At 34.7% G+C, this 22,469-nt stretch overlaps 1 protein-coding gene and 1 pseudogene across 1 annotated transcript; both read right to left on the minus strand.

The window, feature by feature from the left end:
- Positions 1 to 4,368: 4,368 nt before the first annotated feature.
- LOC101721397 (olfactory receptor 5T3) lies at positions 4,369 to 5,289 on the minus strand. The gene has a single exon (XM_004875352.3). The coding sequence runs from the start codon at positions 5,284 to 5,286 to the stop codon at positions 4,369 to 4,371; it is 918 nt and encodes a 305-aa protein (XP_004875409.3). The 5' UTR covers positions 5,287 to 5,289.
- A 7,238-nt stretch (positions 5,290 to 12,527) lies between these two features.
- On the minus strand, positions 12,528 to 13,676 carry LOC101721036 (olfactory receptor 5T3-like; annotated as a pseudogene).
- Positions 13,677 to 22,469: the final 8,793 nt, after the last annotated feature.

Consider the following 22,469-nt stretch of genomic DNA (forward strand, 5'->3'; position numbering starts at 1 on the left):
GGAGGGAGAGTTCCATCCTCCAAACCCACCAGAGACATTTCAGCACATTCTATGAGTGCTGACTTTATGACAGGACAGAGAACTATGGCTACAAGAACAGAGCCTGGAGTTCAGTCCCATGAGCAGGGGCAATACTTTCAATTCCCAGTATTTTTCTCTGGATAGGGACAGCCTGGGGTCAGGAACCATCTCAGAAGTCTCTTCATTGGCCTTAGGAGAACCAGGAAGAACAGCACTTCAGCAGGGGCCTTTCTGAGAGCCAAGTTCAGTATCTCTAATGTGGTAGGTAGAGTAGAAGAGAAAGCCCCCACATGCTTTCTATCTATGGGGCTCTAAAGCAATTTCTCACTAGGGAACCAGTGCCCCCTTGATAGTTAGGTTGGGTCCAAGAGAACAGTGACTGTGATCCATAAAAAATAAAATCAAAAGGAGTGAAAGGCCAACATGGAGGACAGGAAGCAAATACCAGAGGTGGTTTGAACACTGCAGCAGGAAAATAGCTGGGCCAGAAGAGGGTTCAGAGTGGGTGGGCATCTGAGTCAGGCAGCACAGCTGGGGAGGTGGGGCTCTCACAGCTCCTTATCTCCCCAGAACTGGATCACCCAGGCCTCTCCTCCCAGCTTGGAGTCATCCACAGTCTTCTCAGTCCCACTGCCCATGCTTCCAAGTCAAGGACTGGGAATTCAAAAAGCTTTGGCCCATTGCCTGTCTTTGGTCCCTTTCCACTGACAGCACAGCTGAGAGATTTGCCAGGCTATCTCACTGCCAGGTACAGAGGAGACTAAAGTTTCAGGTTGGGTCCATTGTCACCATTGGAGAATGGCCAAGACTTCCCATAATGCACAGAGGCAGAAATAGCTTCTGCTACTTGGACAGAGGTGGAAAAGGAGACCTGGTGTCTTCATAAAAATGGAGAGATTGTTACATTCTTCTTTTTATTAGCCATAGTCCAATAACAGAAGTCTAGGGAAAAGAGTCTCCAGTACATGCTCCCACAAGGAAGAATAGTGAGAGTGCATGTGTGTGTGTGTGTGGGGGGGGTTATGTGGATATATATTTGTGTAAAAGTACAAGATATGCTTTGGCTCCTGTCCTGTATTACATGTTTTTTTTCATGTTCTCCAGCAACACAGGTTGTTACACTGGGTTTTCTAATTTTATTGAAGATACACATGTGTGATAGTTCTTTAAATGAAGTCAATATTCTTATATTTTCTCTCACTTTCCATTTGTATTCCCTTCCGTTTTCTCTCTCATTCTTTTTCCTCTCACACCCTCTCTGATCTCCCCTGCTTCCCTTTCTCTTTCTATATGTAAATATTCATGAAGGCATATTTTCTACAAGCCTAGCCTAACTTATTGTCATCCTCTTTGTTTCTAGGTTAGTGAAAGGAGATATTTTCAAACAAGTGTTATCTCAACTCATCTGAAAATTAAAATTTCCTTACTTTGAGAAATAGCATAGACATCCAGATAGTAGTGGGAAATAGTCATAAAGAGGAAAAACCCTATAACATGTCTTACTCAAGATGTTGAAAACTCAAAACTAAGAATATTAAAAGTAGAGAGAAATGCTAAACCACTTACAGTGCCAAACCTACCAGAATAAAAATGGATTTCTCAACAGAACCTTTACAAGTGAGGAGGACTTGGAATGTTGTGTTTCATTCCCTGAAAGAAAATATTTACCAACCTATATTACTGTATCCTAAAAGCTTGTCCTTCAAATATGATGCAGAAATAAAGGCTTTCTAAGAAAGTATAATCTAATGATTTTTTTCCATCTGAAACTTGGAGACACATTTTACAAAGATTGAGAGTTGATCAGTGGGAGTGGACAGGAGTGGTGGGTTAGTAAAAGACTGATAAACTATCCACAAAGGGGTAAAAGGACAGATTAAAATGAGAATAAGTAAATAGAAAAGAACCAATCAAAGCACAGTGAACAATCTAATCCTATAGGAACAAATATAACTCACTATTCCTCTTAGGGTTTTAAAAGGAAATCACATGTTCCAAGTACATTTTAAAGCCTTAGAAATACGGCATTGAGGCTAAACATACATAGTATCTATCTTATGAACATTACAGCAAGGTAATAGTGGATCTAATTTGTAGTCAAAACTCATAGCCAAAAATATTGAAATAGAAGTTTAAGGGGTTAGCTAGGAAAGGCGCTTAACTATAGCAAAATTAAAGAATTATTTTTAAGGAGCAAAAAGTGAGGTGTGCACAATGAAGTATTATTAAATTTAGTTTTATAAAATATTATTTTATATTTTTATACTTCATATTTTTTATATTGATCTGGAAACAACAGATGGTAGGAAACTGATTTTTTCCAACATTTGATTTCTGTGGTACTAGTATATAAAAGGAAACCCCAGAATCTTATTGGGACTTAACTGATCATTTCTTCCTTAATTTTTTAACAATATGAACCAGCTAGATGTGGGTGTCCATGAGGTCACTGCAGTTTCCTGATCTCATCTTTGTACTTCCCAAATTCTTTTTATTTTTCTTACACTCAAAGAAAACACTGATGTGCCAAAAGTAAACCTTGAATAAAACATGTTTTCAACAAATTTGTAAGCCCAGCGTGTATGAGAGAAACCTAAAGAGTGATTCTTGATTCTGGAAAATATTTGAATTTTAAAATATAAGAATACTAGACATAATGCAGAAAAAGTTTATTCTTTTCTTCCAGAAAACTCTCCTAAAGCATCATGATTGGGAAAATGGATTTGATGGTTTTGAATAGCTTCATTTTTATAACATAGAATCTTGCCTACAATGTTTACTCACCAGTGCTGTGTCTGTGAAAAGTGGAATGTTTAATTTTAATTTTTTTCCAGTACTGGGAATTGAACTCAGTACTGCTCTAAATCCCCAGCCTATAATGTTGAGTGTAGCCTCTGCTTCCAAACAACTTCTATGTCCAATAAAGATGTGTGACTAACATTTGCACAAATAACCAGAAGAAATAAGAAACTGAAGTCCCAAAAACATTACTTTGAATCTCTAATGTGCATTTATGAATTAACTCTGGAAAGCAATGTTATTTTGATTGCTATATTCTGATGAAATATTCCTGGGAAAATCACAGGACAATCACTTCTTTCATATATATATATAAATATATATATTTATATATATATTTATATAAATATATATATTTATATATTTATATAAATATATATATTTATATAAATACATACATTTATATATATACATTTATATAAATATATATATTTATATAAATATATATTTATATAAATGTATGTATTTATATATCCTATATTTCATATGTGTATATATAAATAAATGAATCAGGAGGAGATGCACATTAAAGAGAAATGAGAATGCTCCAATTTTCAGGTCCTTGTTTATTGAATATAAATATTATGCTCCAAAAACAAATCCCTGGACATTCCTCATATAGATAGATAGATAGACAGATAGATAGATGATAGATAGATAGATAGATAGATAGATGATAGATCAAAAACAGTACAAGGATATGAGCAAGGACCCGAACTTGGGAGCAAGAATTCCAGCATCAAAAGAACACCACAGTCTTGGTAACAGCCATGTAGCAGCCACTTGTACATTTCTCTCTAGGATATATGTTTTATCATTTGTTAGTATTCTAACAAACTCAGTAAACATTACTGTGTAGCATCAGTCTACTTTCTGAGATGTCAAGTAGATTTTATCACTTCCAGTGATTAGGCAGTAGAAAGGAAGAACTCTGCTAACAAAATATTTAGTCTTTTGTTATTTATTTATTTTTTAATTTATTTTTGTACTGGAGATCAAACTTGGGACCTTCAGCAAACGAGGCAGGCTGCAGAACCACTGAGCTAAATCCTTGGTGCAAAATATTTAGTTTTTTTAAAAAAGGGGAACTAAAACTCATACAGGCATCTAGTTTTGTGTATGTTAGCATAAGTTGGGCAGTTGCAGTAATGTCTAGCAAAAGAGTAATTGAAAAATGAGGAATTGCATTCATAATGGGTGCTGGAAAATTATAATGCATGTGAAGACATTTCAAGCCATAGAGTCCAGAAAACATTTTTGGTAATATTAATTTAAATTAAATTCATAAGAAGACTGACTTAAGCAATATATCCCCAAACATTATTTTTAATATACATAAGTGTAAACATAGGTATATGTATATTTATAATTAATATACAGACTTTTTCACATAACTGGATAAATAATTGATTTTTTCCTGGAAATATTTTGAAAATATAAGCACTAGGAAATAAAAACAAGAATTTTTTTTCTAGATTCTGACCAGAGATATATAGATCTACAACCACTATTGCTTTAGGCTGAATAACTTTTTAAAATACACTTGAGTTAGAAACCAATTTCTTTCAAGAGTTTTTGCATTGCCTCTTTTACCTCTTTATTCCTCAAACTATAGATGATGGGGTTCAACATGGGAATGACAATGGTGCAGAATGTGGACACCACCATATCACGCTCTGAGGGATAGCTGGAACTCGGTCTCACATATGTGAAGAGGATTGTCCCATGATAAATGGACACTCCGCCTAGATGAGAGCCACATATGGAGAACACTCTCCTCCACCCTTCAGCACAATGTATCCTCAGAATGGCCAACAGGATGAAGCCACAGGAGATGAGGACAATCAGGATAGTGACCACCTCAATGGCACCCACAAAGTAGAAGAGTAGAAGCTGGTTTGTGTGAGTATCAGAACAGGAGATAGTGAGGAGAGGAGGAATATCACAGAACACGTGCCTAATTTCTTTGGATCCACAGAAGGACAGGCTAAACGTGGCCACAGTATGTACCATGGCATGTACAATGCCAGCAGCATAGGAAGCAGTGATGAGTGGCACATAGACTTTGGGTGACATCCTTACTGAATATAGCAGTGGGTGGTAGATGGCCACGTAGCAGTCATAAGCCATTGCTGCCAAGAGAAAGCACTCTGTGCTCCCCAAAGCAACAAAGAGAAGCATCTGTGTTGCACATCCAAGAAATAAAATGGTTTTATCCTTGGTCAGAAAATTGACCAACATTTTGGGGGTGACAACTGTGGAGTAGCAGGCATCCAAGAATGATAATACACTGAGAAAATAGTACATGGGTTTGTGGAGACAGATATCACTGATGACCAATGTTACCAGACCCAAATTTCCTGCCAGAGTGAAAAGATAGACTGCCAGGAATAGGGAAAACAGGAAGACTTGCAGGTCAAAATCATCTGTGAAACCGGTCAGGGTAAACACGCTGACTTCGTTCATGTTCCTCAAATGAATCACTTGTGAATCTATGGGGTTTTTTTTAGCATTCCTGATATTTCAGTTATTATTTACATGTTGTAAATGCAATATCTGGTGAAGATAGAGTGTATTCCATCATATTCACCCATTTGTATTTGGGAAAGGCAACAGAAATACTTTTCATTGAGAGAAACAGGCAGGAATAAAGAAGTCCAGACCAAATCATCAATTACTGTCTTCAGTTACTGAATTGAAGAAATTATGTTATTCAGTTGTAAACTAAATGCATCTTATTAAAAGAACCTGTCCCCTTAATTTGCTGACTTTTCAGTATTTTCTCTGAAACTTCTTCACCTGCTCTCACTTTAGCTTTTCTTAAGGCTCATAAAGAAGGCATAACTTTCCTGGTTTTCATTCACAGAGTAACGTTCGTTATTGCTCTTAGTTTTTTTGCAAAATATAAAAATTCAGTTTTTGAATTTCTTTTTTAGATTTTGTGTTTCACTTTTCTTTTTTGAATCAAGATATTCCGATTTTCACTTTGGGCCTCTGTTTTTAATTTTTTAAGCCATTATATGCTTTTATGTTATAACAATACTAGTGGCAGGTATCTCAATTCCCACAATAAATATACATTCTATGCCTCATATTACATGTTTGAGATATACTTGTGTATAAAGTTCACAACCATTTATTCAAAATATACATGGCTCGAAGTTTCTAAAACTATATCAATATTCCGAATTAAAATATTTACAGAAGGTGTAAGAACAATGGATACTAGAAATGTGACATATGCAAAATTGACAAAAATACCCACATTGAAATTTCTTGCAAAACATGAATAATTTGGAATACCAATGAAAAATCATTCCCTCACTTCTCAAAATAAAAAAACATTAATTATTTTCTATGTTACAAACACTGTGCTAGCAAAAGGAGAGAAGTCTATATAGCAGCTACCACATTAGTAAGATTCTATCAAGGGTAAAAATTGTGTGTCCATTACCTTGTGGAATATGCACAACAACTTGAACCTAACTGGTTCCGCATTCTTGTATCAATGCGAAAACTGGCCCAGGTAGACACAGAAATTAACTAAGTGACACTGTTAGTAACAGAGCCATATTCAAGCCCTGGTTTCAGAGAGCACACGATGCTATTTTCTCTTCACCATACTGCAGACCCATTGTGATATACTGAAATTCAGAAATCATCACCTAAAATAGTACAAAATCACATTTGCATGTATTTGAATTTATTTAAAAGCAATTAAGTTTTGAAAGACTATGAAGTTAAAAAAGTAAAAGCTAAACAACCTACATGATAAATTTTCTAACTGGCAAATAAATTTGTCTCTTCATAAGAAAAAATTCCAAAAATATCATCTAACCAATGACCTATTAAAATGTAATTTTATCTCCATTTTTCCATTTGCACAAATTATAATTCTTTTATTCTATTCTGCTTTTCTATTACCATTTTCTCAGATAAATTAAAGCAAATTCTTCATTCACTGCTCTATTGGCTGATATTTAGAGGAAATTCTCTATTTTCTCTGCTCTATTTTCTGAAAGGAATGAGATTAATCTGTAGTATAATCTCAAGTTAAGTTCTTTCCATTTTATTAAAATACTAACATGCTTTTAGATTCAAATTCAAGACTATAGTTTGTAAATATTTTACAAGTAAAGGAAAACACCTCCTATTATCACCGGAAATGAACTGCTCACTAAATTAAAGCTAGGTAATGTGGTATGTGTTTGTTTTCTTATATCAGGATCTTGAGTTCCTTTCGAAGGCCATAGGGGTGCTGCAAAGAGAATACACAGGAACGTTCTTTTGGGATACAAAGTTACCAAGCTGGTATTATTTTTTTCTGCAGTAAATTACTGAAGGATCTGGAACAATGATTTGCATGATAAAAATGATTGCATGAATGTATATTTGTCTCTGATAGAAGATGCAAAACGTATATGCATAGAGCTGGAAAGAAAGTACTTCCAGACTTGATAGTAAATATGTACAATTGGAATGATAACAAAAATCCAGTTCCCTTTTCTTGGAAATATAGCCTGCTGAATTCTCTTGATATCTTAGAAGCATATATATTATCTGATAATATGAAAGCATAATTTAGGATGAATAATCATTCGCCAGTGATCATTTTACTTGTTTTAATTATTTATTCCTTTGTAAATGAAATGCAGTTTACATTATTTTCTCTATCACACATTCTTTTTAATTAACATGATGTTTCATAATTTAGTCACATGCTCTTGAACTAAGAATCCTCTTAATTTGTAATATGAACATGTATAGAAACAATCTTTTTGACTTATTTAAGTTTTCTCTGCCCTCCTTAGTATTTTATTGACTGACTTTAAGGGAGATGTATAGGTTTTCATAATGTGAGCACATTTCTATTTCTGCTTTCATTTCTCCTGTTTTAGAAATTCCCTACTATGGTTGCTACATTACTCTTTTAACACACACCACTCATTAAGCCTTTATGTTAAATTAAATGAAATGATTGCATAATAATATTTTCTTTTATTTTAACATATTTTCATGCATTCTGTATTTTTTCATAAAATTTCAATCATTGTTTTTTTTTCTTATGTATTACCTAAGTGCTCTTTTTGCTCATTTTGCAGCTTTCTGAAGTACTTTATATTTACCTGACTTTTAAAATACTATACTGAGGAATGGAGTGGAGGATGATTTGGAGTAGGAAAATTTGCTAACAACTCCTGCATCTTCAAGAATCTCAACTATGCATGCACATAGATACAGCTAAGGAATTTAAGTAGGAGCACAGTATCCAGCTATAGCACAATAAAACAGAAAGCAAAAAAGAACACAGGAAGAACAGTTTTCCATTCCCTACACCACATCTTGCACAACTTAAGGCAATACAGTGCATAGAGGACAACCACTTGAGACAGTAAAGTTAGCATGGGACTTTGGCTTGTACCCACCAGGGAGGCCTATCTCAGGAAAACACAATATCAAGGAGAATTTCAAAATCGATGCCACCTGCAGACTGAGGTGGAAGACAGCCTTGTCCTCCTGTAAGGAAATCTTCCTGTATGAAGATGGGTCTTCTGGGAGCCATTACTGGAACTTCCCTTCACTTTGATTTTAGTTTCTCATGTCCATGGAAGGCTCCAGAGAAGATGCACAAACTGTAACTCATGTAAAAGTGTGCTTTTCTCTGAAAGAACTGCATGAGTTTCCTAAGTTACAATTTAAATTTCAGAAAATATATGTGAGAATTTATACTAAGAGGATGGGTTACAGTGGAAGTGATTCACTGTTAGGTCACAGTGAATATATTTACATGGGCCTACCAAGTAGATATTCTGAACTTCATGCTGAAGCTCAAAACATTAGCAAAGTTGTAAAAGTATGCCTTGTCAGCCAAAACATAGACAAAGAGTTAGCCCACACCAAATGAGGTAGAAACAATCTACCTGCTTTAAAAAAAATCCATAGAAAATGTGACTCAAAGTATTTGGGAGATTGGAAATTTAGATAGTGGAGCTGTCTCTCAAGCCTACTAACTCAAGCCAGGAGGTGCACTGTACACATCTATAGTCCTAGTACTTGAGAGGTTGAGGCAAGAGAAAGATGAGGAGTTAGAAACCTGACTGGGCTACAGAGCAAGTTCAAAACCAGCCTGCATGACATAGAAAGATCCTGTTTCCAAAAATAGTTAATACATTACCAAACATGATGGTAGCAAACACATTTTTGAGAAGAGTTCCATCCCCAGCATCCTTGAAGGTCTCTTTTGTCTTTCTTTTCTATAGGAACCCATAGTGGTGAATCTCACTATTTAGTAGAAAACTCTAAATTCAGGGAAAGTAATTAGGATATAAGTAGTAGTGGTCAAGTGTCACAAACTTCAAAGACAAAGTGGTTGTTGTTGCTGTGATGGGGAATGACATTAATGGAACAATCAAAAACCAATCTATGTGCATCTACCATTTTGGCTAGATGATCATGGCTTTCCTAGATAGGAAGAAGGCTAAAAGCCTCTTCAATTATTTCTTGATGAGTATAACATGAGAATTCTGGGGCAAATGGACAAGAGTCTAACTTGGCACATAAAGAGTGATATCTCCATATTTGATCCAGTTTATAAACCTAGACTATTATGAATGAAGAAGATTCCATGTGCCTGGAAGGAAGGGTCTCAATACTCTCAAAAATTTATACTGCTGATATTTTCCCAATATCCCCTCAAAATATCTAAAAACTTATAGCAGAAAATATAGATTGAGGAACAACATCTGTTAAGAGCTTACAAACATTACTGAACAATGTCTCTAAAAAGCCAGAAATGATAAGAAACCCAAAAGGTCCCCATGGTCCAATAATCAAAGTAGAGTCTTACGGAGTTTAGGTAGTAAATGACATTTTATCCAATTTAGTGTCACAACCAGTCTGATGTTTTTATGAATATACCCTGTGTTTATTTTCCAGGTCTGGGATCCATTATTGTAATAAATGATCTCTTCATGTTCAGCAGGAAGAGTCTTTACACTGTTTCCTGATTGTAGACTAAGTCCACAAGTACTATAGTGGGAAATTCCAAATGGACTCCACTAGATATGTATCTTATTAGAAAATAATAAACCAAAAGCAATATTTCATTAGTGGGGGTCTTGTTGAGGTTATTGCCACTGTGCAGGACTTGAAATATGAATGGGCAGTGTGATGTTTAATCTTCATTATGTCATCTAGATTGGCTTGGAATCTACACAAGGGATCAATAATGCACACTTCAGCATGTGCCTGTCTGGATTTTCTCTCCTTAAATGATGGTGAGAGCTCCAAAAGTGAGTAAAAGTTATTGATGTCAATGTCAATCTCATACTTCAAATTTAACTTTTAAAAGAAAAATTTCCTTGAGTACTCTTTTCTAGTTGGATATTGTTAGTGAATACACAACAGAAACTCTTGGAGGGCAGAGCGCAGTTTCATTGACTATGCTCATCCTGATCCCAGACCTTTCTCCCCTTGTCTAGTTGAAATGTTTTATCCTTTGATATGAGCTCCCCATTCCCTTTCCTATGCACTGATGCTTGGACATTGGTAACCATCATTTCAGTCTCTACTCCTAAGAATTCAGCTTTCCTTAGATCCTACATATAAATGAAGGCTTGAAATTTCCTGTGCCTGACTAATTTCATTTAACATAATATTCTTTAGATCAAACCATGTTGTCCCAAGTACTATAATGTTGTCTATATTAAAGGATGAAGAGTACTGATTATGTATATTTATCACCTTATTTTCATCCATTCATCCATTGTTGCACTCATAGGTTTTTTAAAAAAAATATTTATACTTGGTGAATAATGCTGTAATGAGCATGAGACTAAGATTTCAATTCTTTTAGATATATCCCCAGCAATGGTATGGCTGGATCGTATAATAGCTTATTTATCCTTTTTTTTACATCTCAATAGTGTTCTCTATGATGACTGAACTAAATTCATTTAGTTTATTTTCTAAGTTAAATTTTCAATGCTTTTCCAGACTTGAAGTAATCCTGTGTAATACTGTAGACTTCTATTACTTTAAGGTATGTGCAACACAGATACAATCAATTTCTGTAATTGGCAAGTGGCAAAATTATGATAATTGAAAAAATTATATGCTATGGAGTAAAATAGAACAACCAGCATGTCCAAAGACTAGGATGGTTCTTAGCATGTCAAGGTAGAGGGAGTAAAATAACATCTGTGGGGGCCATATCCTTCACAAGAATGTATTACCTCTAGAATGAGGTAATACAATTAAAATGACTGATGAAGACTAAGTCTAAACAACATGTGGATATATCAATACATGGAAAATAAAATTACACAAGTAACAATTATATATTGACATCAAAGATTTTAAAATATGGATATCATTGAACATAGTGATCAGGATATGGGTGTCACAATTAATTTACATTTTAAAAACTGCTGGGCTCCCTGGGGTTGTGAGCCTCATTGTCTTTTCCTAGGATATTGTCTAAAATTTTTTGGAGTGTTGGTTTGGTATTCATGAAGTTCCTAAGGTTTTCCTTATCATGAAAGTATCTTATTTCTCCATCAATTTTGAAAGATATTTTTGTAGGGTACATCAGCCTGGGTTGGAGGCTGTTATCCTTTAGGGCTTGAAATACATCACTCCAAGCTCTTCTTGCCTTCCGGGTTTGCACTGAGAAGTCTGCTGTGATTTTGATAGGCTTTCCTTTGTATGTGATTTGTTTCTTTTCTCTCACTGCTTGTAGAATTTTGTTCTTCTGTTGGGTTTCTGGGATCCTAACTATTATATGCCTATGTGTAGATTTTTTTTTTGATCAAGGCTATTTGGAGTCCTATATGCCTCACTTATGTGTATGTCAACTTCTTTTCTCCTTCGGAAGTTTTCTGTCACCACTTCTGTGAACAGTTTTTTTACGTCATCTGCTCTCTCTCCTGTTTCTTCATTGACTCCAATCAGTCTTATGTTATTCTTCTTTGCATCGTCTAGCAGCTGCTGGATTGATTTTTCATGATCCCTTACAATTTTAAAGCAATTTTTCTTTTCCTGGTCACTAGTTGCAATCTTATCTTCTATATCTAAAATTCTGTCATCACGTTGGTTCATTCTGCTGCATAGACTTTCAATGGAGCTTTTAATCTCCTGGAAATCTGCATCTGTTTTATGGATTCAATTTGTTTCCTATATTGGGATTCCATCATGTTCCTCAGATTCTCTATTTTTTTATCTGTGTCCTCTCTAGATTTATTAATCATGTCTTGCATTATGGGCACAATCTTTGCTGTTATGTGAGAAATTATTTCTGATTTCATTTTTTCCAGATCCTCTTTTGTTGCCAGTTCAGGGAGTCCAGGTGGTTGAATAACAGAGTGTTCCATCTTGTTTCCCTTTGGGGTTGCTGTAGGTGACCTGGAAGTCTGTTTTTGAAGCTTGTTTATGTGTCTTCTCATTTCCATGGTGGGTGGTTGGGTGATTCTGGTGCCTGACTGGCTCATCTTCTCTGCCCTGGGAGCATGGACTGGTGGCAGGGGAGCCTCCTGTGTTCTGGGACTGGCTCACCTTCTCTGCCCTAGGAGTGTGGAATTAAAAAAATGTATTGGAGAACAGATAAATGCTTTATTTGGAAATTTTTGAGGTTATACAGCACAATAAATTAGAGCAGAAAATTTTCCTTCTCAGTTTCAGAATGAAGAAAAATAGATTCAACATGAGGTCTATTCAATTCTAAATATTACATCATTTATAGAACAGTACCTTGCAAAGAGTCTTTGGATCACCTCTTTGACTTCTTTGTTCCTCAAACTATAGATGATGGGATTGAGCATGGGAATGACAATGGTGTAGAATGTGGACATCACCATACCATGCTCCAAGGTGTAGCTGGAACTTGGTCTCAAGTACATAAAGATAATTGTCCCATGATAAATGGACACTCCAGTTAGGTGTGAGCCACATATGGAGAACACTTTCTTCCTCCCTTCAGCAGAATGCATCCTCAGAATGGCCAACAGGATGAAGCCACAGGAGATGCGGATGATCAGGATGGCGACCACCTCAATGGCACCCACAAAGTAGAAGAGTAGAAGCTGGTTTGTGTGAATAGCAGAACAGGAGATAGTGAGGACAGGGGGGATATCACAGAACATGTGCCTAATTTCATTGGATCCACAGAGGACAGGCTAAATGTGACCACAGTATATATCATGGCATGTAAAATGCCACCAGCACAGGAAGCAGTGATGAGAGGCACATAGACTCTGGGTGACATCCTTACTGAATAGAGCAACAGGTGTTAGATGGCCACATAGCAGTCATAAACCATTGCCACCAAGAGAAATGATTCTGTGCTTCAGAAACTAACAAAGAGGAGCATCTGTGCTACACATCCATGGAATGAAATTGATTTATCTTCTACCAGGAAATTAACCAACATTTTTGAGTGACAACAGTGGAATAGCAGGCATCCAGGAATGATAAAACACTCAGGAAATAGTATACTGAGTTGTGAAGTCGGGTGTCACCAATGAGCAGTACCACTAGACCCAGGTTTCCTATCAGAGTAAAAAGATAGATTGCAAGGATTACTAAAAATAACAGAACTTGCAAGTCCCCAACATCTGTGAAACCTAAAAGTATAAACATGCTGACTTCAGGCATGTTCTTCAGATTAACCTTGCATATATCCAAATCTGATGAGGATCTTTTCATTTCAGTTTTTATTTACAGGTTCTAATAGGAATTTCCCTTGTCCTTGGAGTCCATTCAGCCATATCTACATGTGTGTTTCTCAGAATGGCATAACAACTTCCTCAGTAGGCAGGGGATGATCAGTGGTAAAGAAATTGGACCCAAATGGATGCACTTTGCTGTATAAGGAAAAGAAATAAATAATTTAATTCATTTGTTGGCTGAATTTATTATGCCAAAACACTGCGATGCCTATGTGTATGAGTTTTGTGTCCATTTATTTTTGTTACATTTTCTACCATCTGCTGTGAGATGATTTTAAAATTCACAAAAGTTAATATAAGTATATTTAAGCCTCAAAATATAGTGGAAAACATGCTTCTGTATGTTATCCTTGGCTTGCTATGAAGTACCATAAATGTCCTTCATTTTTATTGTTAAAATGGGAGCGAGCCAATTTTTGTGTCAGAGACTGTGTGGGATCAAAATTAGAACAAATTCTCAAAATCACTTAATTTTAAAATGTTTCCAAATGAGTGGAAAAAGGAATTTTACACTTCCATTTGGAGTTATCACATGAGATTGCAAGAGAAATCATTTTATGCACTGCTATGAAAACTGTTCCCATCAATAAAATATGACATCATAGGCTGGAGATAAATACACTTTATTTGCAAATGAAATCACTGCCATTTTATGTTTAGTTTTTTTCTCAAAATATATATCACAAGTTGCCCTTGTTCGACCTCACTAGCTTATTGCATTCTTATATTCTTTCAAATTTAACTTAACAACATGATTTTTTTTTCAATTTATATGTTCAGTTTACTTTCAAAATCTTTGAAATAATTCTGGGATATATTTTTCTTGAAAAAATAAATTGTTGCTATCAATGATGTATTGCAATTTATTTTGGATTTTCTAAAATAACTATGAGATAAATTGCACTTGAAATTTTTACTTAGAAGAAGCCATTGCTAAAATTTTAAAAATTGCCAGATAGTGGTATTTGATGTCAGAGTTTTTTTCTTGATATCCTTATAATTTTTCTCATTACATAGGCACAGTTAAGAAAAATGCATAAATACAGAATTAACAACAAGAAAGTTATAGTCACCTGCTTCTTACTGAAAACTTCATTTCTAGAAATGCAATGAAATATTGGATCCACTGTAGTTAGGGAGAAGTTCTTATCATGGAGCTGGTATTTTTCTTTCAGTATTTTACAGATGAAAAGACTTTTTAGAAGAAGTGAAAACCTTGATGTAGTGAGGTCCAGGATGATTTCATAAACTTGCAAATTATTTACAGTCATGATCTAAAACAAAGGAAGTCATGATCTAAAGTCGTGATCTAAAAAAGAGTAAGACGTTAAACAATGAATTTACACTAATGTTAGAAGAAAGCCATGTGTGTATATTATTGACTCCCAGGTCCACTAGAAATATTCTTTGTAATATCTATAATAAATTGCTCCATAAGTGGGAGATAACAGAAAAAAGCAACAAAAACTATGCTCATTAGCTTCTTCACACAACCAATATATGATTCATAAGAAAACACAGACCTTTTATAATAATGTATAATTTTTTACTACATTGCTAAATCACCTTTTCAAAAACAATTGATAAATAATATATGTAAAAATCAGTGGCTCATTTAGATGTCACAAAAATACATTTCTGTTTTAAAAATTTTTATTTTCCCTTTCCAACTCATCTCTCAGCTTTGACTCCCCATCTGAGTCTGAGTCTGTCTCTCTCTCTATCTCTATCTCTCTTTTTCTGTCTCACACACAATTAGGGATACATTTCCAAAATATTTATTATAGACATCGAGGACAAACAATAGTTAAGCAGACAGGGAAGAAAATTTGCAAACAAATTTGGAAGAATGTACTAATAGGTGATCTACTAATGGACTCCATTACAAAATACTTTTTGACAAAAGTACACAGGAGAAATTTCACATACATTAGAATCAAGCATCAATTTCATGATGCAAATTATATTTGGATCCTAAGATCCCATTTTAATAATTTAGAGACTAGTACCCTTGTAAGGTTAAAAAGTCTCCTCTTTTTTATATTATAGCATCTAAAATCTGTCAAAAATTATTATGTAGCTTGTTGAACTTTATAAAATTTAATTATATAAGGGGGCACAGATACGAAATAATACTTCAAAATTTTACTTATTCAATGAAATAAGTAGGGATTTATAAAATCAAACTTCTAATAAAGGCATTGAGAAGTTAACAGACTCCAAATCAGAAGGGATTTGTTCTTTTTCTTTATACATACATTTGTTGTACAATAGCAAACATATTAAAATAATGTTTTCCTGAGGTTTAAATCCACTAACTCCCAATAATCTGATACACAAAATAGTTTAAAATTAAACTTTGTCACGGTAGTCTGACTATTTGCATGTTAGTAAAATAATAGTATATTTACTAATTTTCTCTGATCCTCATGTCTATGAAATATTCTATGGAACACTTGACATCTGGGATCTTCTCTGTAAAACATGTATGCAGCCTATATATGAAAGTTTATTTTATTGCAAATCACATCTCAATTGAGTGTTTATCCCTTTGACCAGGAAAACCAGATTCACAATAATGAAATGGGTCAAAGTTTAGCTCCTTGTCCAAAGTCCACTTCAAATAAGTTTTCCATTAAATAATATTTTAGGAAGTTAGAAATGGTTGTGTTTATGTCTAGCTCATTTCATTTTAAGAGAGTAGAGAGACTAGAAAGACTGAAGTACAGATACAGATTTTTCATTTTAACAAAATTTTATTAGTCTGGAATACTAAAATAAAACCTATGGTCCAAAATTACAAACAATTAGAAGTCAGTGATACATGGTAATAGAGTTACTAACACTAGGTTCTCTAAGGAAAAGCTGTGATGCAGCTGCCGCATATTATTAGGTGTTTGCAAAGTGTTGGAAATTTACTCTTCATTATATCACAGCATCTACAAAGTAAATTACATTGACCAGAAAGCTGAGGCTCAAACACAACTGTAGCTTTCTCAGCCACACAGTGCACACCACAATTCTGAAAATAGTGTCCCTTAGAAATCACAGAATTGGTGCCCTTGCACATTTCAATACTGGAAAGAAACAGTTTAAGTAGCCCATGATATTTTCCCAAGAACATTTAAGTTGTATCTATCTCACTGAGCTGACTAGTAAATAAATTTAAATTTGTTTGTGATTTTTGCTAAAGGAATTAAAACAATAATCCCCAAATGAAATGTATTCAATGGCTGGTGTAAAGTTCACTTTCCATATAATTATTTTTCCTAAATTTCACATATAGTCTTTTATTCTATTGCTGCTCTTCTATATGTTATCATTCAAGGAAATTAAATCAAATTTCTATTTTGCAGCCCTTTTGAACAAACTATGAAATTTTTTTTCCAATTTTCTCTGTGAAGTTCTTTAGAAAGCCTGATACTCAGTTTTTATTTTATTAGAATCCTTTGTTAGATTCAAGTATTAAGGTTTATACTTTAGTTTCAAGTTGAAGGTTATAATTTCTGAAGTATTTTGTAAATGAAGAGCTCCTCACTTCTTTCCTGTGAAATTGAAAGGCTCACTCAGTTATGTCATGCAATGACTACATGTACTTGGGATTTTATTCATACTTCGGGAGTTCCTTTTTCATCCCCAGGGATGCCTTAAGGTACTTTTCTGGACAGGGAATTAACAAGATTTTTTCCTCCCCAAAGGTAGCAAGTAACAGATACTAGGATAATGAACTACATGGTTAAAACTATTTCACAAAGGAACTTTGGCTTCTGGTTAAAAAAGGATAGCTCAGTGCAAAAGAAATCTGATGACTTAGGATATAGTTTCATCTTCAATTCTAACTATCCATTTGATATTGAGTTGATGGTTAAGTTCTCTGCAACACAGTTTCCTCTTCCTGGAAATTATAAGCTGTGAATTCTCTCAAAATACTGAAGCAGATACATAAATAAAATATCAGAAACAACTTATCAAAGAATGCATGTTATTTAATAAGTGTACTGTGCTGATTTAAATTTTAGTGTTTTTATGTTGTTTATTGGTAAGAGAAATAAATTTAAGGTCATTGAGTATTTCATAGAAAAGGTGGAACATGTGAAGAAGTTGTATTGATAGGGGAGTTGGAGCAGTGTGCAGATAATTGTGATATCAAATTTAACTAGACATTAGCTATTGGAGCTCTAGCAGATATTAACATCAAAATTTTGACTGGGATAAGGACCTGTTTTAACTTAGGGAGCCCATCTACTAATATATAGAATGGTAGCTCATTAGATGCATAAACAAAAAACCAATCTTTTATGTAATTCCTTAATACTGACCTCTACATCCAGAGTTCTGAATTAGTGGAGAGAGACCACAAGAGAACAACAGTGAGAGAGAGTAGAAGAGAGAGAGAGAGAGAGAGAGAGAGAGAGAGAGAGAGAGAGAGAGAGAGAGAGAGAGAGAATAGAAGACAAAGAAACAGATAGCAACAGAGAGGAGTGAGAGGGAAGGAAAGGAAGGAAGGAGGAAAAGAAAGGAGGAGAACAAGAAAAGAGGGAAAGAAGGAAATAAGGGAGGAAGGAAGAATGGAAGAGGAGAGGCAGGAAGGAGGAAAGCAAGAAAAGAAGGAAGGAAAGAAGGAGAGAAGGAAAGAAATAAAGCATAAAAAAGGGGAAGGAAGGAAGAAAAACAGGAGAGATGATACCAGCAATTAAACTGTGAACAACTGATCAAGTAAATGCAACCCAAGTCTATAGATTTATTACTAATCAAAATTAAAGTATTTTTGCATAAATGTGCAATTTGTTTTTTATTTGAAAATATAAATAATCTGAGTCCAAGAAATCTTGGAAAAGATTAAATTTGGAACATTCACACAGCCTATTTCTTAAAGCAAAGCTAAAATAATCAAGAGTGAGGTACTGATTGGAGATAGACATCCTGTTCAGCAGAATGCAATAATATTAAGAGCAGATCCTGACCATGATTACTCAGTTGATTTTTGACATAACTGTGGCTAATGTGTGTTGTCCCATTATTTTTAAGGGTGGGTGAAGAAGAATTCTTTGTCACTTTGTGTTATTTAATTCAAATACTGGTTCTGACATCCCCCATAGAGTCATAGCCCACAGCATTTCTAAAATGTGTCTGAACTCTGCAACTTTCTTACTTTCTCTGCTTTGTCTTGCTTCTCTTCAGGGTGTTTATAACATAGAAATTAATTTCCTGTTTCTCTCTAACATAGTGTGTCATCAAAATTAATTTTAAAAATATAAAAACACTAGTGATTGTCACAATTATTCGAGCACTCCACATTCAACTTGCTTATTTATGTGTTGAGAAATTGTTCAACAAATCTGGGGGTTCGATCTCACCTGATATTGAAGAGCATCCAGATAAGTGAAGCAAGTACTTGTTGACCTCCTTTGTCTACTACTGGAAACTAAGAGTGTCTGTGTTTATTGTATTCATGTACACACTTTAGATTTACTACATGAAGAAGTCTGTATGTCCATCTTATCTAAATGACCTGTACTTTAATCTTTGAATAAGTGTCTCTGTTCTGGTTTAGATCTTCGATGCCTTCTTAGGACTTCCTGCCCTAGGTAGGGCCTTTGGAAGGTGATGGAGTCATGAGCCTTACTTGCAGTTAGGAGTCTGGCCATGGGGCACATGTCCTGTAGGGGTAAATATCCCTTCCTGTCTCCTCTTTCTCCTCTGCTTCCTGAGCTGCATGACATGAGCAGCTTTTCCTCAACTGTGCCTGTCTGCTACCCTGTTCCTGCCTTGGAGCAGGCCCACCACGGACTGAAACTGTGAATCATAATATACTTCCTCCTTTGTGCTGTCAGGTATTTTGTCCCAGCAATGATGAAAGTGAGATACTCCTGATATATGTAGTCCTGCAGAACTGTACATTGTTGATGTCTCCTGGAAATAAGTATGATATTTTGTACATTTCTTATGACTTTGTATAATAACCATTTCAATAAGTAAACAATTTGAACACTTTCACATCATAGGCTTTAAATCTGAACAAATTACAAGTATAATGAAATTGGATTACAGGAATTCCATTTGGTACATCCTGAAATTGTTCCTTGTGATTTGACACATTATAATTTTTCCTTTATGCTGATTAGTTGTGACATAAAATAGGTTATATTGAAAATGAGAGGGCTGATCCTCAGTGGAGTTCTAACCCAGGGTCAGACTGTGATATAAAAATGTCTCATGTCTTAACATTTCTTTTGCAATGGTAAATCATTCATTTCTTTTTTGAGCATGAGTTTTAAAATTTTGTTTTGCTTTTAGTTGGTATGATAATGAGGCATGTGATTAGGCCATGACAAGCTGGCTGCAGGATTAGGCATGAACTGTCAATCACTGAGACCTGTCAAATCATGGCTGGGACACATGTGCAGAGCAGCTTTGCAGCCATTTGGGACTCCTGGATCTGATGTCAGAAGAGTAAAACATATAAAACATGATGCTGTTGACTTCATCAGCCCTGTCCTCTGGCTCACGGAGTAGCCCACCTAGAGTGCAGGGCATATTTTCTCTTTCTTCACAGCACTTCTTCCACTTGAGCCTTCTTTTTGCACTCCTTGAATTTTTTTCTCCTTAATTTATCTTGAACTTTTACATTCATCAGTTGTGTCATTCAAAGCTTTGAATGAGACAGCAAGAATCTGGAAAGGACTACTGGGCACCTCACTGTTAGATGACAATAAGAAAGTTTAACAAGAGACCTTCCTTCTCAGAAATGTTCAGTATGCAGTGCAGTATCGCTAACCATGAGAACAATGCTGCACACCACATCTCTGGATCTTATTCACCTTCCTAACTGGAATTTCACTCCTATTGAACATCAAATCATATTTTCTCCTCCTCCCAGCTCCTCACAATATCATTCTACTTCTTGTTTAATTATTTGTTTATTTCAGTGAGGTAAACAGTGATTTTCTGTCTGTTCCTGGCTTATATCTCATGGTATAAAGTCCCCCAGATTGTATGTGTTGTCAGATATGACAAGGTTTCTACCTTCTCTCAGCTGAATAAGATCCCATTATATGTGTGAAACACTATTTTTTGCCATTTATCATCAATGGGAATAACATAATTTCTACATTTTCAATATTTTGAATAATGGTGCAATGAACATGGTAATTCAGATATCCCTTCAAGATTCTAAATTCAATTGTATTGAATAAATAGATATCAGATTGCTGTATGGTGTGGTAGGTAGATTTTTAATAGTTTGAAGCCTTTATACTCTTTCATATAGTGGATGTGTTTTTACACTTTCACCAACAGTATGTAAATACTTCAGTTTCTCCATATTTATATGACTACTTACTGTCATTCTCCTTTTACTTATTTTCATAATGTTTGTGCTAACATGTGGAAGATAACTTTTTATTATGATTTTTATTTTCATTTTAACATCTCCATATTACTAAGAATTATCTTAATGTTGAATCTTTCCATAATCTTAGATCTCAGTTTAGTGTTTCGCAGAAATGGAGAAATAAATCCTAAATAGTAACCAGGAGGGCCAGGGATTTAGCTCAGTGGCTCCACCCCCTGCCTCGCAAGCACAAGGTCCTGAGTTTGATCCACCATATCCTAAAAAAAAAAAAAGAAGTCACAAGGAACCACAAAAGATACCAAAGAATAAAATAAATCTTGAAAAACAACAAAGTTAGAGGTATCCTACTCTCTGTTTTCAAATATGTTACAAAGCTATGTAATTAAAAGTGAATAAACATTATATTATTGGCATACAGAACAAATATATATATATACTCTTGGAGCACATTTGAGAGACTGGGATCAACCTCACTCACCTGAGTTCAACAAATCTTTAACATGAATATCAAGGCCAAGAATACAAAATACACAAGGAGGAGAGGGTAATGTCTTCAGAGATGGGGCCAGGAAAGCCAAATATGGAGATGTGAATGTATGGAAATAGACCTTGGTCTCACACAATACAGAAAAGTCAGTCCAAAATATATTAAATATTTGAACATAAGACCAAAAAGAATATTTCTGAAAAAAACATGGTAAGGAAAAAGCTTCAGTCTTTGGGCTGAGCAATAAATTTTCTTAATACAACACCAAAAATCAGGAATATAAAAAACAATAGGTAGTTTTACAAAATACAACAGTATTATGCCTAATAAAGGAACCAAACAGCAGAGGGAGTAGGCAAGCTAATGAAGTACAAGATAGGAAATATATTTGTAAACCATTTATTTAATGTGGGATTAATATTGACAAAAAAAGAAACTCGAATTAATAGCAAAAATATTTAATTTATAAATAGACAAATGACTTGAATATTATTTTCTTTAAAAAAAAATGGCCAACAAAAAAAATAATAAACTGACCAACAAGTCTATAAAAATATTCAACATCACAAATCTAAAGTATTTTAAACAGATTCTAAAGAATTGTTCATCCATTAAGTAACACCACATAGGGCCTTATTCCAGAACTATTTACATTTTCATTAGGATGTCCACCACTATACTGCAATTTTGAACCAGCAGACAATTGGTATTTATTCTGCTTGGGGTTTGTCTTGTGAGCCACACCATCTGCTGCATCTGTGGCTAGAAACAGCCTGAACTAGTCCTCATCACAGTGTAAACTAGTCCTCATCAAAGTGTACTCAAACCTGATTCTGCTGTTTCTTGGGAAAGACAGAATTTCCCATAATTTGAAGAATATTTCAGAAGACAAAAAATAAACCTGTCAGGACATTTTTTTGTACTAAGCATTTTAATTACTAGACACCCTAGGCTGAAGTCTAGTTATTATTGCCTATTTCATGTGTAAATCACATGTGTTTCTCAAATTCTGGTTTATTCTGAGTTCTGTGTGGCAAGTAAGTACTGACTATTTTCTGGAAAAGAAGAAAAAATATTAAACTTA

This window comes from Heterocephalus glaber, unplaced genomic scaffold, assembly GCF_053883595.1.
Source record: "Heterocephalus glaber isolate CG9 unplaced genomic scaffold, H.glaber_assembly_v1.0 deba00000896, whole genome shotgun sequence".
In the NCBI taxonomy this organism is placed as follows: Eukaryota; Metazoa; Chordata; class Mammalia; order Rodentia; family Bathyergidae; genus Heterocephalus; species Heterocephalus glaber.

Coding starts and splice junctions, on each gene's coding strand:
- LOC101721397 (XM_004875352.3), bottom strand. CDS start 5,286: ATGAACGAAGTCAGCGTGTTTACCCTGACCGGTTTCACAGATGATTTT.